At 34.5% G+C, this 20,372-nt stretch overlaps 2 protein-coding genes across 3 annotated transcripts in view; one reads left to right on the top strand and one right to left on the bottom strand.

The window, feature by feature from the left end:
• gipc3 (GIPC PDZ domain containing family, member 3) overlaps nt 1-7,740 on the top strand; it is an 18,679-nt gene extending 10,939 nt beyond the window's left edge. The window contains exons 4-8 of the mRNA XM_067396835.1: nt 1,009-1,189; nt 5,310-5,419; nt 5,509-5,590; nt 7,183-7,336; nt 7,613-7,740. Of these exons, the coding sequence (XP_067252936.1) occupies nt 1,009-1,189; nt 5,310-5,419; nt 5,509-5,590; nt 7,183-7,334 (525 nt within the window). The 3' untranslated portion in view covers nt 7,335-7,336; nt 7,613-7,740. The remainder of the gene's footprint in view (nt 1-1,008; nt 1,190-5,309; nt 5,420-5,508; nt 5,591-7,182; nt 7,337-7,612) is intronic.
• On the bottom strand, nt 7,402-20,372 carry tbxa2r (thromboxane A2 receptor). Of its 2 annotated transcripts, XM_067396828.1 has the most exons (4): nt 20,238-20,372; nt 15,197-16,056; nt 13,219-13,352; nt 11,547-11,824 (listed from the first exon to the last, which is right to left on the bottom strand). In XM_067396828.1, exons 2-4 carry the CDS (start codon nt 15,980-15,982, stop codon nt 11,692-11,694), a joined length of 1,053 nt encoding a protein of 350 aa, XP_067252929.1. In that variant the 5' UTR covers nt 15,983-16,056; nt 20,238-20,372; the 3' UTR covers nt 11,547-11,691. The 2 variants fall into 2 exon arrangements, with proteins under 2 accessions (XP_067252928.1, XP_067252929.1); XM_067396827.1 differs by lacking the exon at nt 13,219-13,352 and having other exon boundaries at nt 7,402-11,824.

Genomic DNA, 20,372 nt, shown 5'->3' with positions numbered 1-20,372 from the left:
CAAGTGGTAACTAAATATATATTTTTTAAATACAGAGGATATTAAAAGCACATTTTAGTTCATGGTGTCTCAAAATAGCACAGTTGAGTACACTTAGATGTTCTTAAGATGATCTTAAGAAGTACTAAAGAAGAATTTTTAGTATATTAAGTACAAAATTAGTGCATGGAAATTAGTGCAATGCACTTTAAGTACATTATAGAAGCGTATTTTTTTTCCAACTGTGATATGATATGTTCATGGATATTAGGGTGGCACTTACCCCCAGCACTTCTGACGAATGGCTATGCTATTTTAATTGTCATTTCATCTGAATATCAACATTTGTGTGGAATTTAGTCAGTTGAAACAGTTTTAATCTAATTTTGTGTCTCTGGAAAATATTGACCTATGACATTGAATAATGTTGAATATCAACGTTTGTTAATGAGAAAATCAATGTGTTTAGATTGTTGAAGTAAATGTTTTTATTTTGAATTAAAGAGATAAAATTAGACCCCGTGGGTAAGATGGGCCACCCAGAATTGTTTTTGTTTTTTTTGGGCCACCCAGAATTGCCACAGACGGCCCCTTGTGGCATGTTGTTACTAGTGTTATTATTTTTAAATTTAATACTTACTGTAATGAACAGGGTTAATATTTAATATTTCCACAAATTAGATGTATTCAGACATCTTTGCTTTCATTAAAACCTATAGGTTAGTTGAGTGAAATCATTCAATTTGATTCCACATATTCAATTAAAATATGGGCAATTAAATATTTATTTGCCTGTATAACTTTATCTTTCAGATGAATCTCTTTTACTGGGATTCTGCATTGTCTGTCATCATTAATTCAATTATTATCAACTAAATTGTCAAAAATAAATAAATTGCCTACAATACTTTATTTAGTATTTTACATTAATGACACTTTAAAAAAAATATTACTAACAATTGTATCAAAGGTAATTTATACATTCTGTAAAAGTTTGTGTGGGTGATGGGGGGGAATCTTTTCTTTTAGAGGATAAAGGAAGGCAGCACCATTGACAGAATAAAAACGGTGTGTATCGGCGATCACATCGAGGCCATTAATGACCAGAGCATTGTGGGATGTCGACATTATGAAGTGGCTAAGATGCTGAAGGAGCAGACGAGAGGAACGCCCTTCACCCTACGCCTGGTGGAGCCCAAAAAAGCCTTCGGTGAGTCTGGATATAAATATCTCAAATCATATCTGCTGTCATCAAGAACATCTGTGCAAATTAACTGCTTGTTTCATAAAAGGAGTTGCCTATCTTAATATTTTGTCTGACACTCATCTATTGCTGGTTGTGTTTACAAAGTATGAACCATGTAGGCAACGCTCGCTAGAGCTTATATTTAAGAGGACAGCGCCATCGCGTGGTCAGACTATGAATAACACGCTTCTGAATGTGGATTTACTGTTGAAATAATTTTATATTGCTAATTTTGTTAATTATAATTTCAAATGAATAATTATACATATATTTATTTTAAAATATGCACATATGTATAAACATAAACATGTAAAATCATAAATACATATATATTTATATTTATTTATGCTCATGAATACAAACATGTTATGAGGATATATTAGTAGGCTTAGGCTATATATATATATATATATATATATATATATATATATATATATATATATATATATATAATAATATTAGGGCTGTTCAATGATAATTGTGATTATCGTGTACAAAATATGTGTTTTTTCTGTGTATAAATATTATGTATATATAAATACACACATACTTGTATATATTTAAGTTATATGAATGTATAAATATATATGTATATGTATATATATATTTATATTTTTATATTATATATGTTAATTTTTATAGAAAAAATATATTTTTCTTAAATATATACATGAACGTATGTTTATTTATATATACATAATAATTATACACAAAACATGCATATATTATGCAAATACTCTCTTATTTTGTACACGATAATCACAATTATTGTTTAACAGCCATAATATATATATATATATATATATATATATATATATATATATATATATATATATATATATATATATATATATATATATATATATATGTATATATAAGAGTACAGCGCCATCATGTGGTAGCTATTTTATGTAAAAGTATTTCACATCATATTTTTAATAAACAATTTAATATACATATTTAATTATATCATCCCAGGTGAAAAAATACTATAGTAGCCTAAATACTATAGTGTTTTTGAACCATACTATAGTAAATTGTAGTATACTGTATATATTATAGTATTTACAACCCTTTAGTTTTACCTAAAGTAAACTGTAGTGTATATTGTAGTATAATATACCCTAGAGTTGTATAAAACTTACAGTACAGTATTGTGTAAAGTAATTTGTTTATATTAGTTGTTATATTACCACAACAAATTAATTCAAGTACTTTAGTATGGTTCAAAAATTTTATTTACTATTTACTATAGTATTTTTTCACTTGGGATATTACATGAGGTATATTATATTATAAATAAATGATCTCAGGGCAGTGAGGAAATAGGAGTAACTCATAATCATAAAGAGGAGATTTCCTGAAATTGTGCTTTTCAATGGATTCTGTTTTGAATCACAGAGACGAACGGAAAGTCACATTGCAGCATCGTTAGTCAAGGAAACGTTCCCAGGGTTCAAAGCGAGGCAGACGGGAAGCTTTTAGGGAATCTGACATCATAAGAAACGGTTTAACACGCACCGCTTGAGAAAGTCGCAGCGTTATATGCATAAGGAATCGTGAACGATAGCCTATATATATATATGAGCTTGTAATTGCTCCGCAGGTCTGATTCCTCCTGCCGTAATTACAGTTTCTAAGCAGTAAATACTAATAATTAGACGGCGGTTTTCCTCCCACAGGTCTGAAAAACAAACACTAATCTCCATCTCTGCACCTCGACACGCTCGGCAGACTGAGCAAATTCAGAATTAGCCTTAATATGCGGCGGCAGAAACGAGCGTGGCGGCTTCTGCTTTCTGTGACAGCAAATTACTGCTGTTAATAATTGAAAGGCCTTTGATTATCATTATAGCATTAGCTAATTGGATGTTTTAGAGTGATGGATTAGCCTTTGTGAGAGAAAGGCGGGTAATTACACTCCCGAACGCGCACTGAATTCCCTCTCTGTGTTTGTACATAGAAGATCAAAGCCATAGCATCGGCTAATTTGACGCTACCGAAAGCTACCTTAGCTAAAAGTAGTGACTGCTGTCTACTTTTCAGTAGCATGAGTAGTTTAGTTAAGCTTAGCATTGTTTATTTAGCATAGATGTTGCCCTCTCAAACTGCTTTTTGTTTGTTTGTATGTATGTAGCATAGCTAACTCCTTTTTTACGGTTTAGCTTGATCGTAGTTGAACTATATTGTAAATTAGGAGTGTTTTGCTAGTCCTTATTTAAGCTAAAATCAAGTTAACCTTCTGAAAGTGTAGTTAACTATACTACAAACAAATTATTCAACGATTTCATAAGCGTTAAACTTGAACAGCTAATTGACACCTTATACAAAATACGCATATGTATGTTCATATAAATATTAATAAGTATGACTATAAATAATATAATTAACAGCAAAAATGTATAAAACAATTTTTACAACATAATAATATATAACATATATTCAAAATATAATAAATATATAATTAAATATGAATATAAATAATATTTAAATATGAATTAAATAAATATATATATATATATATTAATTTAAGTATTCTTTTTAAGTAACAAAAAATACGACTGAAACATTAATATTATTATTAAGTATAAATATAAATAAACAATATAATAAACAGTAAAAATGTATATAACCATTTTTACACCATATGTTAATATTAATATATTGAATATAATGAAATAATATTTAAATATTTATAATATATAAAATATTTATGTAAAGTTTGTTTTTAAATATTGTTTAAAGTAATTTTTAGTAATAACCTATATATATATATATATATATGCTCATTAATGCTGCATTTATTTAATAATAAATACAGAAAAAACAATAATATTGTAAAATATTTTTATAATTTAAAATTATGGTCCTTCAGAAATCATTCTAATATGATGATTTATTATCAATCAAGCTGCTTAATAACCTGTGATACTTTTCAGGATTCTTTGATGAATAAAAAGTTTAAAAAAAATATCAGCATTTATTTAAAATAGAAATCTTTTTTAGCAATATACGCTACTGTTCAAAAGTTTGGGGTCAGTAATTTGTTTTTTTCTTTTTTTTGAAAGAAATTAATATACTTTTATTCTGCACAAATGTGTTAAATTAATAAAAAGTGATAGTAAAGATTTATATTGTTAGAAAAGATTTATATTTTGAATAAATGCTGTTCTTTTTAACCTTTTATTCATCAATGAATCCTGAAAAAAGTATCACAGGTTCCAAAAAAATATGAAGCAGCACAACTGTTTCCAACATTGATAATAAATCATCATATCAGAATGATTTCTGAAGGATCATGTGACACTGAAGACTGGAGTAATGATGCTGAAAATTCAGCTTTGATCACAGGAATAAATTATATTTGAAAGTGTATTAAAATAGAAAACCATAATTTTAAATTGTAAAAATATTTTTTTACAATATTACTGTTTTTTCTGTATTTATTATGAAATAAATGCAGCCTTAATGAGCATAAGAGACTTCGATCAAACACAATAAAAATAATGTTTCCAAACTTTTGACTGGTAGTGTGTATAAATATATATATATACCCTTACAGAAAAAACACATGAACTTCACATATACATGTGATTTTGCACATGTGAAATTCATGTGTTTTTTCTGCAAGGGTGTATATATATATATATATTTATACACACTACCAGTCAAAAGTTTGGAAACATTACTTATTTTATTGTGTTTGATCGAAGTCTCTTATGCTCATTAATATATATATTATATATCTATATATATGTGTTTGTGTGTGTGTGTGTTTGTGTGTGCATTGATAATAGTACGATAAAATGCGATATAATAATACAAAAACAAATCAAATTGAATGTTAATAAAATACCAAGCTCACAGTTACAGTAATCCCGCTGTACAAGAGCGCATACATTTCCTCAGACATTTCCCATCCATAAACAGGAAGCTGAAGCCTGGAATTTACTTTCATCAATTGCTATTGGTGATTCAATCTGTTTTCCTGTTTTTGTTGTGCCCACTTTCAAATGCGATCCAGATGCCAATCTGAAGTGACTGAGATGTTTGATGTGTGTGTGTGTGTTTGTGTGTGGATCAGACATGATAGGCCAGAGGACACGAGCGCCCAAGTCCGGCGAGGGCAAGATGGTGAGCGGGAAAGAGACTCTGCGTCTGCGCTCCAAAGGTTCAGCCACCGTGGAGGAAATCGTGAGTTCAGGGTGCAAATTCCAGGCCAACTTTTGCTTGCCAAAATGTCCTCTGTTTCAACTCATCTCCATCCATTTGTCTTCCACCAGCCCAGTGAGTTCGAAGACAAGGCTATCAGGAAGGTCGATGATCTTCTCGAGAGCTACATGGGGATTCGTGACCTTGAACTCGGTGAGATGACATTTGACCTTTAGTATCTGGACGTTCCCGTAAAAGGCTTGAGAAAACGTCCCTCTGATTCCCATGAATTCACTGCATTACATCATGAGCATTATTGAAAGTATTTGTTGGCTCTTGGGACCGAATCATTCCAAAAATAAATGAAGATGACTGAGTGAATGTTTACTTTTGGTCCGTCTTCATCAAGGCAGGAATGTAACAATTAATGATATTTTTATCATTTATTGTATTATTAGATTGTATTAGGGCTGGGTATTGAGACAATATTCACAATTTGATTCGATTTCTATTCACATGCTTGTGATTCGATTCGATTATGATTTCGATTCGATTCGATATCGATTATTTTGGATGTATTTCAGTTACACTAATGCTGTAAACTACACATGACAGTCAGCTGGTACTACTATAATAATATTAAAGGTTAAATTAACTTATTTATATACAAACACTTAAATTACACTCAATTATGTTTTTATTATAAAAAAAGTTTAGAATTACATAATCATATTTCTACTCCAATTCGGGTTTTTTTTTTAAATAAAAATGGCTGATTTATTCAAACATGCATTAAATATTGAAGAATTATAATGAATATGTAACGGTGCATAGCTATATTTATCAGAATGCTGCTTTCTAGAGTCACTTTTCTAGCTGACTAATAAGTTTATGGTCACTGAATATGTTTTTCTGAGGTAAATGTGACGTCACGTGACATTGAAGCTGTTTTATTGACGTCTTTCCGAGGTTGAAGCACTGATTGAGCGATTACACGAGACATGATACGGATTTCAGTAAGTTGTACTGTATATTTTAACATACCTTCAGATGTTCATGTTTATTTCGCTGTAACTGGTATTAAAGCGGAGGAGAGGATGATCACATGCTTCTCTTTAACTGAGGAGCTAAAGCGATCCGTCACGCCACATTAAACAGCGCCAAAACGGTATTTATTTTTTGAATCTCATAATAAGATGGACGTCATTTGAAATCTGAGACTTTGCTTCATATCAAAAGTAACAAAGATTATTGCGATTTATTGGATGGGAGGCGCTACATATTCTGCTCATTCATCAACTGAAAACAGACAAGACTAATCGATTCTTGGGATTTAAGAATCAATATCGGTTCGTAAAAATGAGAATCGATTAAAATCGAGAAATCAATATTTTTTACCCAGCCCTAGATTGTATTATGTTTGTATATATATATATATATATATATATATATATATATATATATATATATATATATATATATATATATATATATATACACAAAGAGCTTCTTCAGAAAAATCCTGCAGATTCTTCAGTTTTCGAGCATCTTCTGCATACTTGAACCCTTTCCAGCAGTAAATGCATGATTTTGAGATCCATCTTTTCACACTGAGGACAATTGAGGGACTCGTTGTGTTTGAGTCCCTCAACTGTGACGTGGAATGACATAAACCCTCAAGGACTGACGTAAACCCTCTATATAAATATATAGTCTCGAACATGAGCCAATATGGCAGGTAAACACATCACAGATCATTTTGTTAGGAGGTGTTTTTAATTTCGTATCTCGCTCATGTCGTACAGCGACGACCATAGTGGAAGCCGGGAAGAACAAGCAGAACCCGGATGATTTCGCAGAGGCGCTCGACTCCGTTCTGGGGGACTTCGGCTTTCCTGACGTCTTTCTGTTCGACGTGTGGGGCGCTCTGGGAGACGTCAAGAACGGGCGGATTTAGAGGTAATGCCTGGCCTAAAATATTTGTAGAGGGAAAAAAAAATCAGCCTGAAAGCTACATGGTTTCAGATATTTGTTGACATTTGTGGAAGAAAAGTACGCAGAGAACAAATAAACCAGGTCATCTCAGGAGGCGTTTATTTACATCTTCACAGCAACACACTCACAGAAAACCATTAGCAACTCTGGACAAACGCCATTAGAAGCTCAACGTCAGACTTCACAGGCTAACGCTATCTCACACAAGCACATGCTTTTCCTCCTGTTTTTTTGTTTCAGAGTAAGTAAAGACATCTGAGAGGCTGATTTATGACGTCTGTCATCTGTTTTCATATACTCAATCCTCACAATTCCCACACTGATCCTGAGGAATGGAGAACGTCAAGGTATTAGCGAATAAACTGTGGGCTAAAGTGTGTAGAGCAGTATGAAGTAGGTCAAACTATATTTCCCACCGATGTGTATAGCTAAGTAGGGTTTAAACCAATCTTTTACGTGTTTTACATTATATATTTGACTTTAGAAGCATTACAATCAAGTATATGATTAGCTTAGCCTAGCCTTTGTTTGTTCTGTCTTTTGTGTTATGTATAATTACATCGTGTCACAGGTGAAATGAATGATCTTTTACGATTAATGAGATCTTGTGACACGAATGGCTTGTGTATATATGAATCATCACTTTTTGACACATTTGAATTAATTATATGTACACATTTAATGTGTAGCTATTTAAGTCAAAAATCTGCTAAGTGTTTGCGCATTGTATATCGTGTTTTACAGTGTACGTACCCCTTTTACATGACTTGATGTGACATATTTGAATATATTTAAAGATTAAAAACGCTCCAGCATACCACAAATTGTGAGTCCGCAGACTTTTTGTACATTCGCAATTCATACACATCAAAGATAGTCTCTCAAAAAATGGCTCATAAAAGTCCTTCAGTCAATGTGAAATAATTTTGACACTATTTACTTTCTTAATTCTTTTTCCACCTCTTATACTGCAACGGTCTGGTTCCAGAAGTGAAAAACTACATTACCCATGATTCTGCAGAGAAATTCCACCAATCAGAGAATTGCGATAAAAAACTCCGCCCACTCCCGTGAATCACTGCGAATCCCTATGCTCATAAACTACTTAAAATATTTGTATAAATATACATTTTTATGCAATCAACATAAAATATGTTGTCTTTAGATACACACTAAACATATTTAAGTCAGTATTTTTGTACTTCTCCATAGTTTTTAATTAAATTATTCGCAGTTCTTCTGGGAATTGTAGTTCTTTCCTTCACTGAAGCTGTTAAGTACACAGTCTTGTATTTTTGTCAGATTTTCAAATACTTTTTTGCTTCAAATCAGTCTTGTGTTTCACCTTGTGACTGGTTGGTTTGATTCAAGGCTTTTAACTCTTTAACTTAGATAAAAAAAATTAAAAAAAAACCCTAAGGGGAAAATAAATAGGAAAAACAGTCCAGGAACCACTGAAAAAGTGGGCGGCCTCTAATGCAACTCTACTGCACAAAGGCACCGCCCCAAAAATTACATCAAATCACTGGCTAACTAATAAAATCAAGCCCCGCCCACTTTTCTACACATAAAAAAAATCACGTTACAGAAGTAAAATGATTTGCGACTGCTTCATGTTGACTTTAAAACCCACACTATGTCTGAAATTTGGTTTGAAACTTACTTTGCGACTTAAAGTATGTTCTATATATGATTGTGTGGAGTATGAATAAAAGTGTCATTATCATGTGACCTACAGTGTCAGTTGTGTCGCTTCACTGCCATTCACAGTAACAAAAAGCCCTTATCGTAGCAACTCGCATACTCATGTTTTTGAGTCGCAGAGTCCAAGTCATCTCGTGTTTTTTCTCGCAAAGATCAAACTGCTGCACAGATGGCTTTGTATCCTGGAAATTGGTGCAAAAAGCATATCCTTGTTGTTTACACGCAAGAAACTGACTTTAAATGTACACGAGTGGACGAGCATCTATTTGCAGTGTGCGCTAGGTCACAGTTACATTGTTTGCCAAAAATCATCTCTACCAAAGATACAAATACTTGAGAGAACAATTGGCCAATGCAATCTAAACAAAAATGGGTTGAATAATGAGTTTGGGTTTACACACAATATAAATACAAGATCAGAACAGATTATTCAGTCCAACAGCATTTGATGCTAACGTTGTGTTTCCTTACATAAGAGTAACCAACTTTGTGCTAGAAATTATAATTGTTTGATTCCTCAAGACAAGAATGTTCATGACAAGACTAGACATAAGTCAGAATGGCCTTCACAGCTAAAGTTGGGTGTTTCAATGGCATTTTAACCGAGTGTGTGGTCCACATTGTCTTATCAGCAAGGAAAAGGAGTGTATATGTCTAGGAAGGGAGCCAAAACTGCAGTTTCTACTGTGCTTCTTTTTTTTTTGTTTTTACATACGAATGCATGCGAGTTCACCACATCTAAAGAGCTCAAACATGTGCTTCTTGAACGTGTCTGACATAGGGGTGTGCGATATATATAGTCTACGATAATATCGTAATTGTTGTTTTAACAATGTGCAATCTGACATTATTGATTATTGATCACTTTGCTAAAAAATGCCTAGAGAGTGCATACACTGCGTGATGTAGCCTTTTCGGTTTAGGTTAGACTACTGCGCATGCACATTTAGAGCGATTTACTCTAATAAATTACAGTAAAAATGCCCCTGTGTGAGAATTATTTTAGGCTATATTTATATCACATGATATAGTTAAGCAATCACACAAAGAGCACGACTGCAAATGTGATATTGATTTTATGCAACAGTTTAAGTGACTTACATTTTAGACACAATATTGCCTGTTTTGCTCCATTTTGTTGACAAAAATTGTTACAAACATGATTTAGTTTGTTACTGAATGAATCAGTCCATTTGAACGAATTGGTTAAATCAATGATTCAATGACTCACTCATTAATAAAGTCAAAGGCTTCCTTCCTGAAATTATCAGCCTTTTGAACAAATCAGTTGAATGAATGATTCAATGACTCACTCATTAATAAAGTCAAATGCTTCCTTCTTGAAATGATCGGCCATTTGAATGAATCGGTTGAATGAATGATTCAATGACTCACTCATTAAGAAAATCAAATGCTTCCTTCTTGAAATGATCGGCCATTTGAATGAATTGGTTAAATGGATGATTCAATGACTCACTCATTAAGAAAGTCAAATTGCATCCTTCCTGAAATGATCAGCTGTCTGAATGAATCAGTTGAATGAATGTTTCAATGACTCACTCATTAAGAAAGTCAAATGCTTTGTTACCGAATGAGTCGTATGCTCTCCAAATGCACTTTGATGTCATATGCCGACCGGTCTGCGCAGTGCCGATGATTCTCGAACAAGCCTATTGATTCAGTTACTCATTAAGAAAGTCAAATGCTTCATTACTGAATGAATCAGTCCATTTGAATGAAACATTTGAATTAATGATTTGCTCATTAACAGTGACTGGCTGTTTTAATTTCATATTTATAGTATCTTTTCAATTTTAAAATTTCATATATCATCGTTTTACTTTTAAAACCATTTTTATGCATTTATAACTGCAGGTTAAATGCATTTGTGTCCCCTCTGAGCTGCATTAAACAGTCCGTGTAAATACATCTAAATGCCACTTCAGATGCAGCTTCTGTTTCCTCAGCACTGCAAAGACGCATTTAGTTGATACTGATTTCATTGAATTAGTTAAAGATCAAAAGTGTCTGTAAAAATGTAATAAATGATGCAGATAAAACTTATTGGAAAATGTCTGTCAACTAACCACCGCACAAAATATGAAGAAAAACAAAAACTTAGGAGTCAGCTGTCAACGGCAGCACAATAACACACTTAGCAAAATATCATCTGATCAATGTTATTGACAAAATCCCAGAAAATATTCGAGATATTATTTTTTGTCAATATCGCACACACCTAGTCTGAGAAGAGTTTGCCAGGCTGGACATCAGCACCTCTTTGAAAACAATGCATCAAGAAAAGGGTCAAAAAGTTGGGAATGCCCTACATTTGGCTCCACATTAGATCTTTCCATGAGACGTTTAATCATCACAGATGTTGAGCTAGATGCAAGTCCTGGTTTGCTCAATGGAACAGGATGACGCAGGGATGTTCTGCACAGGTAAGGGCGTATCCTCTCGTCTGGCTTTGTCTGAATTTGGCCGGAGGTGCTCCAAACGGTCAATCGTTCCTCCCAGGGAGGTACGTGTGAGCCTGCGGAAGGATGTCGAGAGCGTAGGGTAGATGCTCATGATGGAGCCGCGGGACCAGTCCATCTTGGGCGAGATGCGCTTCAGTACGGCACGTCGGAAGAGGATGTAGACCCAGGGATCCAGGATCTGGTTCCACGTCGCAAAACGAAGCCAGAGAAGCAGTTTAAGAACTTCGAGCTTGCTGCCCGACAGCACTGTCTGCGCAATAAACACCTGTTGAAAGCAAAAACAACGAGAGGATGGTGAATAAGTTAGAGAAACGCAAGCACAAACATTGAGCGCGAGCCAACGCTTAAACTCCACTTGAGTCCGTTACTAAAACAAACAACTGCAGGCTTTGTCATATCGAAATGTTTATAAAAACGAGAGGATTTTTGAAACGAGAATAACCAGAATGTCATCTGGGGTTTCTGAACATACAGTTTACAGGAACAAAATTACTGGCATCATGCTGATACTTAATATAATTGGTCATGTTTTTAATTTATTTTCACGAAATCTGAATCAAAGACGTGTTTCACCCTAAAATCAAAAAGAAATAAATAAGAAATTGCAATCACCAGTTCTCTTTATCATAATGCAATTACAATTATTATTATTTTTTTGGTTCAAATTAAATATTCTGTTATTTAATTAATAATACTTAAAATTGTTAATTGCAAAATAATTAAAATAAAATGTAAGAGAATTTGTGGGGAAATTTGCTTAATGGTCATAACAATAATAAAATATAATATCCTTTTAGTTTAGTTACGATTTATCATATTACTGTGAAAAAAATAAAACAAATGGAGATACTGGAAATAAAAAGAGCCGTGTGAGGCCAGGTGTGATTTCTCATTTGGACACTGCAAAGCTTTTTTTAGGATGAAACTGGCTGCTCTCACATGACCTTTTTGGATAATTCCAGCAAGATACCAAATGGGTTTGTTGATAACATGAACACTTAACAATAATGCAGCGAATACAGCAGTAAAAGTAGTGAGCTAAGCAGTTTTAAATCATTGACCTTTGCAGTGTTCACTCGACAAAATACACATGCTCAAACACACACACACACACACACACACACACACACACACACACACACACATGTAGTGCATTTGGTGGAACATGACAAAAAAGACACATTTACCATGGTAAGTACAGTTTCTGCCAAATAGTTATATACACACACACGTACATCTATATTACATGCATTTAAATATTTAATATATATTTTAATGTATATTTATTTAACAAGACATAAAAAGATGTATATTTATTTATAAACACATTCATAAAGGCATACATTTATAGTATATATTTATTTCATATGATATACTTACATATAGGTTTATTTAATAAAATAAAAGTAACAAGTACACACACACATATCATATATATAAATGTATATGCATAAAGTTATGCTCATAACTGTGCTATTTTGGCAGAAACTATGATTAGCGTGGATGAAGGTTTTTAGTTAACCAGCGGTCATTCCCAGATGAACCAGCGCCACAAACAGTTTGAAGCAATCTGATGAGTGAGCGAGTGTGAATGGCAGTCACTGTTAATTCAGATTACAATCTGAATTACACATTAACCGGATGGGCAGCTTTACTCGCCTCAGGCTAGACTCTTGACATAGGATGTAAATCCAAGGGTCACATATCTGATTGCAGGTGGCCAATCGAAGGTAGAACAGAACGCAATAGGGGTCGATGTCTACGGAGGACACGACGGTCTTCAAAATGTACATCTGTCCGGAAGAAACAAGGTTAGATGCGTCACAGGTCACAGAAAGCCTGTTCCCGTTTATGTCACACATCATCATGACATCATTATAATAGCAACAAGGAGTTTCAGAGTGTTTATTCCCAAAGTTCCATTTCAGATTACAGATGATTGTCTAAAAGTGGACGGTGCTTGTGTAATTATGGCCAATTTTGGATCTCTAGATTTCTAGGCTTCTACTTTAGACATTCTACTGACTATTACATGTCAATTTATTTTACTAACCCTAATCTTACAGTCTACTAATACTAATGAGAGCTAATTTAGCAACAATTGGCTAATGATGAATGTTGTGTTAAAAATAATTTGAGTGTGTGTGTGTTGGTGTGGACTTCCTGTTCTTCTCCTCAACAGGAAATAGCTTCTTCCCATTAGTCTTATCAGCAGTTATCACACAACTCCTTCATGTTCCAAAACATGGAGAGTTTCCTGCGTGAACAACCTCTGAATGCATTATTTGACAAGTAAAGCGTCTGAAATTACGTCCACAGTAATGCACCTGTGTCACGCAGCAGTATTTCTGCTCTACATTTAGATAAACAAATACTTAACAACAAGCAGGACTTAAAACAAGCACCGTCACGGACAATTAAAATGGATTTGGACGATTGCAAGATGCAGTACTCATAATGTGACGTCGCAAGTATGTACCAGATGCCACCAACATCTGGAACTAAAATGGGTTGGATTTACAGAACAGCATGTTAAGTATACAGATCGTCTGAAGTCAGATAAGAACTCGACAACTAACGTCTGTGCAGTTGAAATCAGATATGTCTACGTTCAAGGCAACTTTTTGCCTTTTTTAGTGACTGTTCCCAAGCTGCAGCCATTGGCCAAATTCTTTGGGCCAAATTGTAATATAGAAGCACATGTGTCCTTTACAGTGACGGACACACTTATCCAAGAATGCATTGCACTGAGCTTAATGAAAAATGCATTCAAGATGGTGGGGGAGTCATTTAAAGCTATTAATGGTAATAGTTCCAATTTCATATTTTTGGAATTGGAAATTATTCCAATTTTTATGCATTCTAGAGTGTTGCACCAACTCTACTGGAATCAACTGTGTAGCGCGAAAGAAGTTGCATTCAAATTCAGACACTGAATGATATTGATTGATACCAATAATGCCAATTTTTAAAGAATGTAGAAAGCAGAAATGAGAAGCTTATAACTGTATTTCTTCTGTTCAAACGTGTGTTATTTGAGTTGTAAAGCTGCTTAAATCTCTTATAGTTAATGGCGTTGCATTGTCATTGCAAGAAAGCCGTAAAATTGGACATGACATGCTTTTTTTTACACACTAAAATCATGTTGGCATGGATATTGTTCACATCTTGTAGCTATACTATTGAAATGGTGAGTATTTTGATGTTTACGGATTGACCCCATTCACATCCATTGAAAGTTGTATGCTTTTTCTCTTCTATTTTTGAGAAAAGCAGTGGAACTTCATTATTTGGTAATCAACATTATTTCACAAATGCTTTATGGATTTAGCTTAACTTGTACTTGTACTGAACCCTTAATATTGCTCTACGAGATTCCGTCTTGGTCGCCTACTATCTAGGTATCTAGGTTCACTCTTAAAACTAAAGGTTCTTTATTGGTATCAATGGTTCCATGGAGATCCTTGTAACATTTCCATTGCATAAAATGTGAAAAAAGTTGAAAAAAGGACCAAAAATGGTTCTTCTAAGGCATCGCTGTGAAAAAAAAAACAACCTTTTGGAACCTTTTTAAGAGTAGATTTCGGAAACGATTCAAAAACAGCTGGTCAATTTGGACTTAGTATTGAGAACTCACCAGTAAAGGGCACCAGCAGATGGAGGCAATGGCCATGATCAAGATGAGCTGCACCATCATCTCCACCTCGTAATCTCGCCTCCGTTGACTGCTGTCCTGTCCGCAACACACCCTCAGGAGGGTAATCACACTCACTGTGTTGAGCAGGAATGACACGGCCAGCGACAGCAGGCCGACGAGCGAGAAGATCAAGCTGAAGGTCATGTCTAGAGGTTTGGAACTGATGTTGAGGAAGCACCAGGAGCCAGGCAACTGGAGGTGGTAGTTTCCCAACCCCACCAACGGCAAAAGGCTGATGCAACCGGCCGTGACCCACACTATGGCCACCATTGAGCACGCTCTCGAGTTGGACATGGTGGTGGAACGTGAGAAGGGTCGGTTGATGCCTATGAAACGCTCTATGGCCATGGCGGCGCCGAGAAGCAGTGGGCAAAGTCCGTAGAACACCATGGACATGCCCATGAAGTTGCAGAAGTGGCAGTGAGGGTCCAGCTGGCGCCAGTTGAAGTGCGTGATGTGGAAGGACACCACGATGGACCCGGTGACCAACAGTCCCATAAAGTCGGTGAACACCAGGCCGCCGAGGAAGAGCAGGAACGAGGAACGTGAGCGGCTCTTGGTGTGGTGAAACGTCTTGGCCAGAACCACCAGGGCGAAGAGGTTGGAGCTCAATCCGAGCCCGCTGAAGACCGCAGAGAAGTACGCGGAGGCGATGGTGTGGTTGTGTTTGAAAGGAGGGCTGTTGATGGAGAAGCAAAGTGGAGTCGAGTTGCTTGGAGGGACCATTTTATCGATGGAGAACAGCAATGAAACTATGGTGGCAGAAGTTGAATTCTCTTCTCTAGGGGGTTTATTTCATCCTGTGGACAAAAAGAAAATGGAAACGGGTTATTTCTTTCAATCTCTTTCCAAACCCATAAGACTTTCATTGGAAATTGAATACTTCCCTACTATATTCAACACAAACTGCAGTAGTATGTCTGAATACATAGTAGGCGAAAAGTACCCAGATGACATATTACTGGACACTTATATATATATGGATACTGTACTATCCCATGATGCCACGGGAGAGGATTTGTGAATGACGGTGAAGCAACGCAACTGACACCACAGGTCACATGACAGTGACAACATGGTGGATGTAGTACGTCTGAATTTTATTCATACTCCACACAATTATACTATATAGAACGTACTTTTTAACAGTCGTGAAGTCAATTTCAAACGAAATGTAGTATCTACTATAGCAGCCCAAGTCTTCTGGAGAGACACGATCGCTTTATATGATTGGAATCTCCATACTTGTTCGACATGCAAGAACAAACCTCATTGCTTTCTGCATGTCATGCAATTATGGTTGAGCTTCCATTACTAAAGTTGAGAGCTCTAGTTATGTTCGCTAATCAAGGTTTATATGTGAATAAAAGTTCAATTAAAAACTAAATTAAATATGTGTTTTATGTGTGTTTTGGGTGAATAGACTTTCAATGGAGGGACAGAAATCTCTTAATTTCATTAAAAATATCTTCATTTGTGTTCCAAAGATGAATGAAAGTCTTACCGGTTTGGAACGACATGAGGGTGAATAAATAATGACAGAACTTTCATTTTATTGGATGAAACTAACCCTTTAGTAAACATTGCTAAGCACTGTATTTGCTAGAATTGTGTACTTATGTACGCCACATGACTCATTTTGGAACATTGTTTTCCTAGCAAACGGGGAAAACTAGTCACATCCCTGTGTGTTGTTTTCCCAAAGTCTTGTGCAATGGTACAGGACACATGATTCCAAGCAGACGTTCAAATGCAAACAGAGACTAAAACATGGACAAAATGTGCCACTTTTGACGTCAACAGGAAACATTAAATATCTGACGAATCCAATCTACGGATAAATTCACTTATTGTGATGGTTCTTTTCAAATATGTAAGATCAAATCAACAATGAACAAGCACAATCATAACATTTGCTAAAGTAAAGGGGAAATTAAAAACAAAATATATTGTCAATAATCAATAATAATAATTACAATAAACAATTTGTCCATGAAGTATTATAATTAACCTAAAACATGCTAACAGCAGCTGTCACAATTCAGAGGCTGCATCCTTCGAAAGCCGTTATGGTCGGAACAAGCGTTGTTAAATGGGATATATAATGGCATGAGACATGAGTCAACATTTGAACCAATTTAAAGTTTTTTTTAAATTATTTTTACATTTGTATCATTGGCTATTTGAGTAAGTTAAAACCCAATACTTATGTTTAAATGTATAATTCTGCAATATAAAAATACTGTCATTACTGGCGTGCAATAAATTCTGGGATAGGCAAAACTGCAAAGGATCCATCTGTTGTATCTTTCATTGCCAGCGAAAGGGAGGACATGTTAACAATGTGCTAAATTATGCTAGCAAACATGTTAAAATATGCTAACATGTTAAATCATGCTAGCAATGTGTTAAATCACGTTAGTAACATGCAAAATCATACTAGCAATTTGTTAAACATGCTAGCAAAGTGCTAATCATGCTAACAACATACATGTTAAAATGTGCTAACATGTTAAATCATGCATGCAATATGCTAATCATGCTATCAACATGTTAAATCATGCATGCAATATGCTAATCATGCTATCAACATGTTAAAACATGCTAGCAACATGTTTAATCATGCATGCAATATGCTAATCATGCTATCAACATGCTATCAACATGTTAAATCATGCATGCAATATGCTAATCATGTTATCAACATGTTTAAACATGATAGTAAAATGCAAAATCATGCTAGCAACATGTTAAATCATACTAGCAATGTGTTAAACATGCTAATAACATGCTAGCAATGTGCTTTTAGGTTATTTCAAACTTTCACCACTTTTTTGGCTTTGTAAAGCCAACATCAAACATGGTTCACAAACTTTACTTATTATTATAAAAACATTCTATATAATGAACCTAACCTATTATTATTCATAATAGTTATTATTATATATATTCAGCCTATTAATATCATTAATAATATAAAAGCATTCTTCCAGTAAGTAACATTATCACCATTAGGCAGTTGTGGCCTAATGGTTAGAGAGTTATAACCCGAAGGTTGCGGGTTCGAGTCTCAGTACTGGCATGAAAGTGAAAGAACAGCGCTCTCTTCTACTCTCAGAGTACAAAAAAAACTTGAATCGAAGCCATGAATTACAGTGATTTTAGGCCCTCTTTTTCCCTATTAAGTTTCCTTAAACATTTGAACTCACTTTAATGTGTGTCCTTGTTGCTTTATTACCCATCATACTAAAACAAACCGTCTCAATATATATTTAGCCCTAAAGCGTATGTAAGGTTTCCTGGATCTACATAAAAACACCAAGGTCTCATGGATGAGCCACACCTTATTTAAAAAACATAAATCTGTCTCTGGCGTTTCCCTAAGGAATGTGAAGTAGTTCCTCTCCACTATCGTCATTAAACATGAGTGCCTTCATCCACAAACCGCTTAAGATCGATACCCTATAGTGCCGTTACCTCAGCCATTATTTTTCATGAGGCAAAAGACTAAACATCTGAATACAGGGACTGAGGATGCCGTCTCCACTCGTGGGTTCCTGTAAACGCTACTAATGAGGATACAACACACAGAAACCTGAGGCTGGTGATGGTGTTTATGTGTCTCTCTTAGCAGCGTAATTCCAAAACAAACTCTATTAGCCAAACACAGACCTTTCCACAGTGCGCTTCTAATCAAATTCGATAAAATAAAGCCCAGAAATAAGCTTAGCGAATGTCAGCGCCAGAGAGTGGGCTGGGAAATCCATGCATTCACATCTTTAAGGATTTCAATGTGAAGCTGCATCTTAATGTGTGAAACATCAGCAAAGAGATGGGGGGTATTATTTATCAAACATGATTATGGCTAGGCTATATGTTGTTTTGTTGCATAATCACATCATTATATGATTCAATATGATATTGCAGCAACACTTATTAACTAAAGTTAATAATAAAATGCTAATTAAAATTTCTTTAAATGATTGTTTTGGTTAAAATATTAAAATATCTGTTATTATTTATTAAGATAAATGTCAAATGTTAGATAACAATAAAGCACTATGGGTCCTCGATCATTTTAAACGTGCATTTTTAAAAATATGTATTTAAAAATTAGCATTTTTGCCAGATAATTTTGTGTTAATTTTTGTAAGACCAATTACTGTTCTTAATTTTCTCACCCGTGCATAACATAGTTCAAACTCAAGATTAAAATAATCTTTAAAAAAAATGTAAAACATCAAGACTGTATCATACATTTGTGTCACATACAAAATCTTCCACTCATTTAGCCTAGCCTACATAAACAGATAAAAAATTATTCACGTCATATATAACGTTTTGCACCTGCCGACTAACTGTTAAACTTTGTATGTAGTCTACCCTACCAATTGCATGTGATTCAATTTTGGCATCCCAGTTGAAAAAATACTATAGTAATTTATAGTAAATACTATAGCCTAGTGTTTTTGAACCATACTATACTAAATTGTAGTAGCCTATATAGTATTTACAATACTTTGTTAATGAATGCTACAGCATACTGTAGTATTAAGAATAGTGAACTGATAAACTGTAATAAATACTGTAGTATACTTTAGTTTTTACTACAATAAACTGTATTGTATTGTAGTAATATACCATATAGTTGTAGAAAACAGCACTGGGTAAAGTAATTTGTTTATATTACTAGGCTATAGTTGTTATATTACCACAGCAACTTTAGTATTACCACAACAAATTATTTCAAGTACTTTAGTATATGGTTCAAAAACACTATAGTATTTATAGTATTTTTTCACCTGGGACTGATGTTGTTGTGGTTGACAAGTTTACAAAAACAGATTGGTTTTTAGCAGAAGCACATGCACAACGAGTAAAACCGTGTCTACATCCAGAGTAAACATAAAACTACGTTCAAATCGCAAGTTAAAGTTGACAGCGATGCACTTATTAATGAGTTCAAAACGTCACATTTTACCTGAGAAACCGTTAAAGACCGGCGCGCATTCCTTCAGTCTCTCCGCGGATCCCGGCGTCTCCAGAGATCCTCCATCACCTCCATCCTGATACGCACTCAAACTCATCCGCTCTTTGACTCAAATACGCGCATGAC

This window comes from Chanodichthys erythropterus, chromosome 10 (genome assembly GCF_024489055.1).
Source record: "Chanodichthys erythropterus isolate Z2021 chromosome 10, ASM2448905v1, whole genome shotgun sequence".
In the NCBI taxonomy this organism is placed as follows: Eukaryota; Metazoa; Chordata; class Actinopteri; order Cypriniformes; family Xenocyprididae; genus Chanodichthys; species Chanodichthys erythropterus.
The sequence above is the reverse complement of the archived record's forward strand: the minus strand, read 5'-3'. Positions and strand labels throughout refer to the sequence as shown.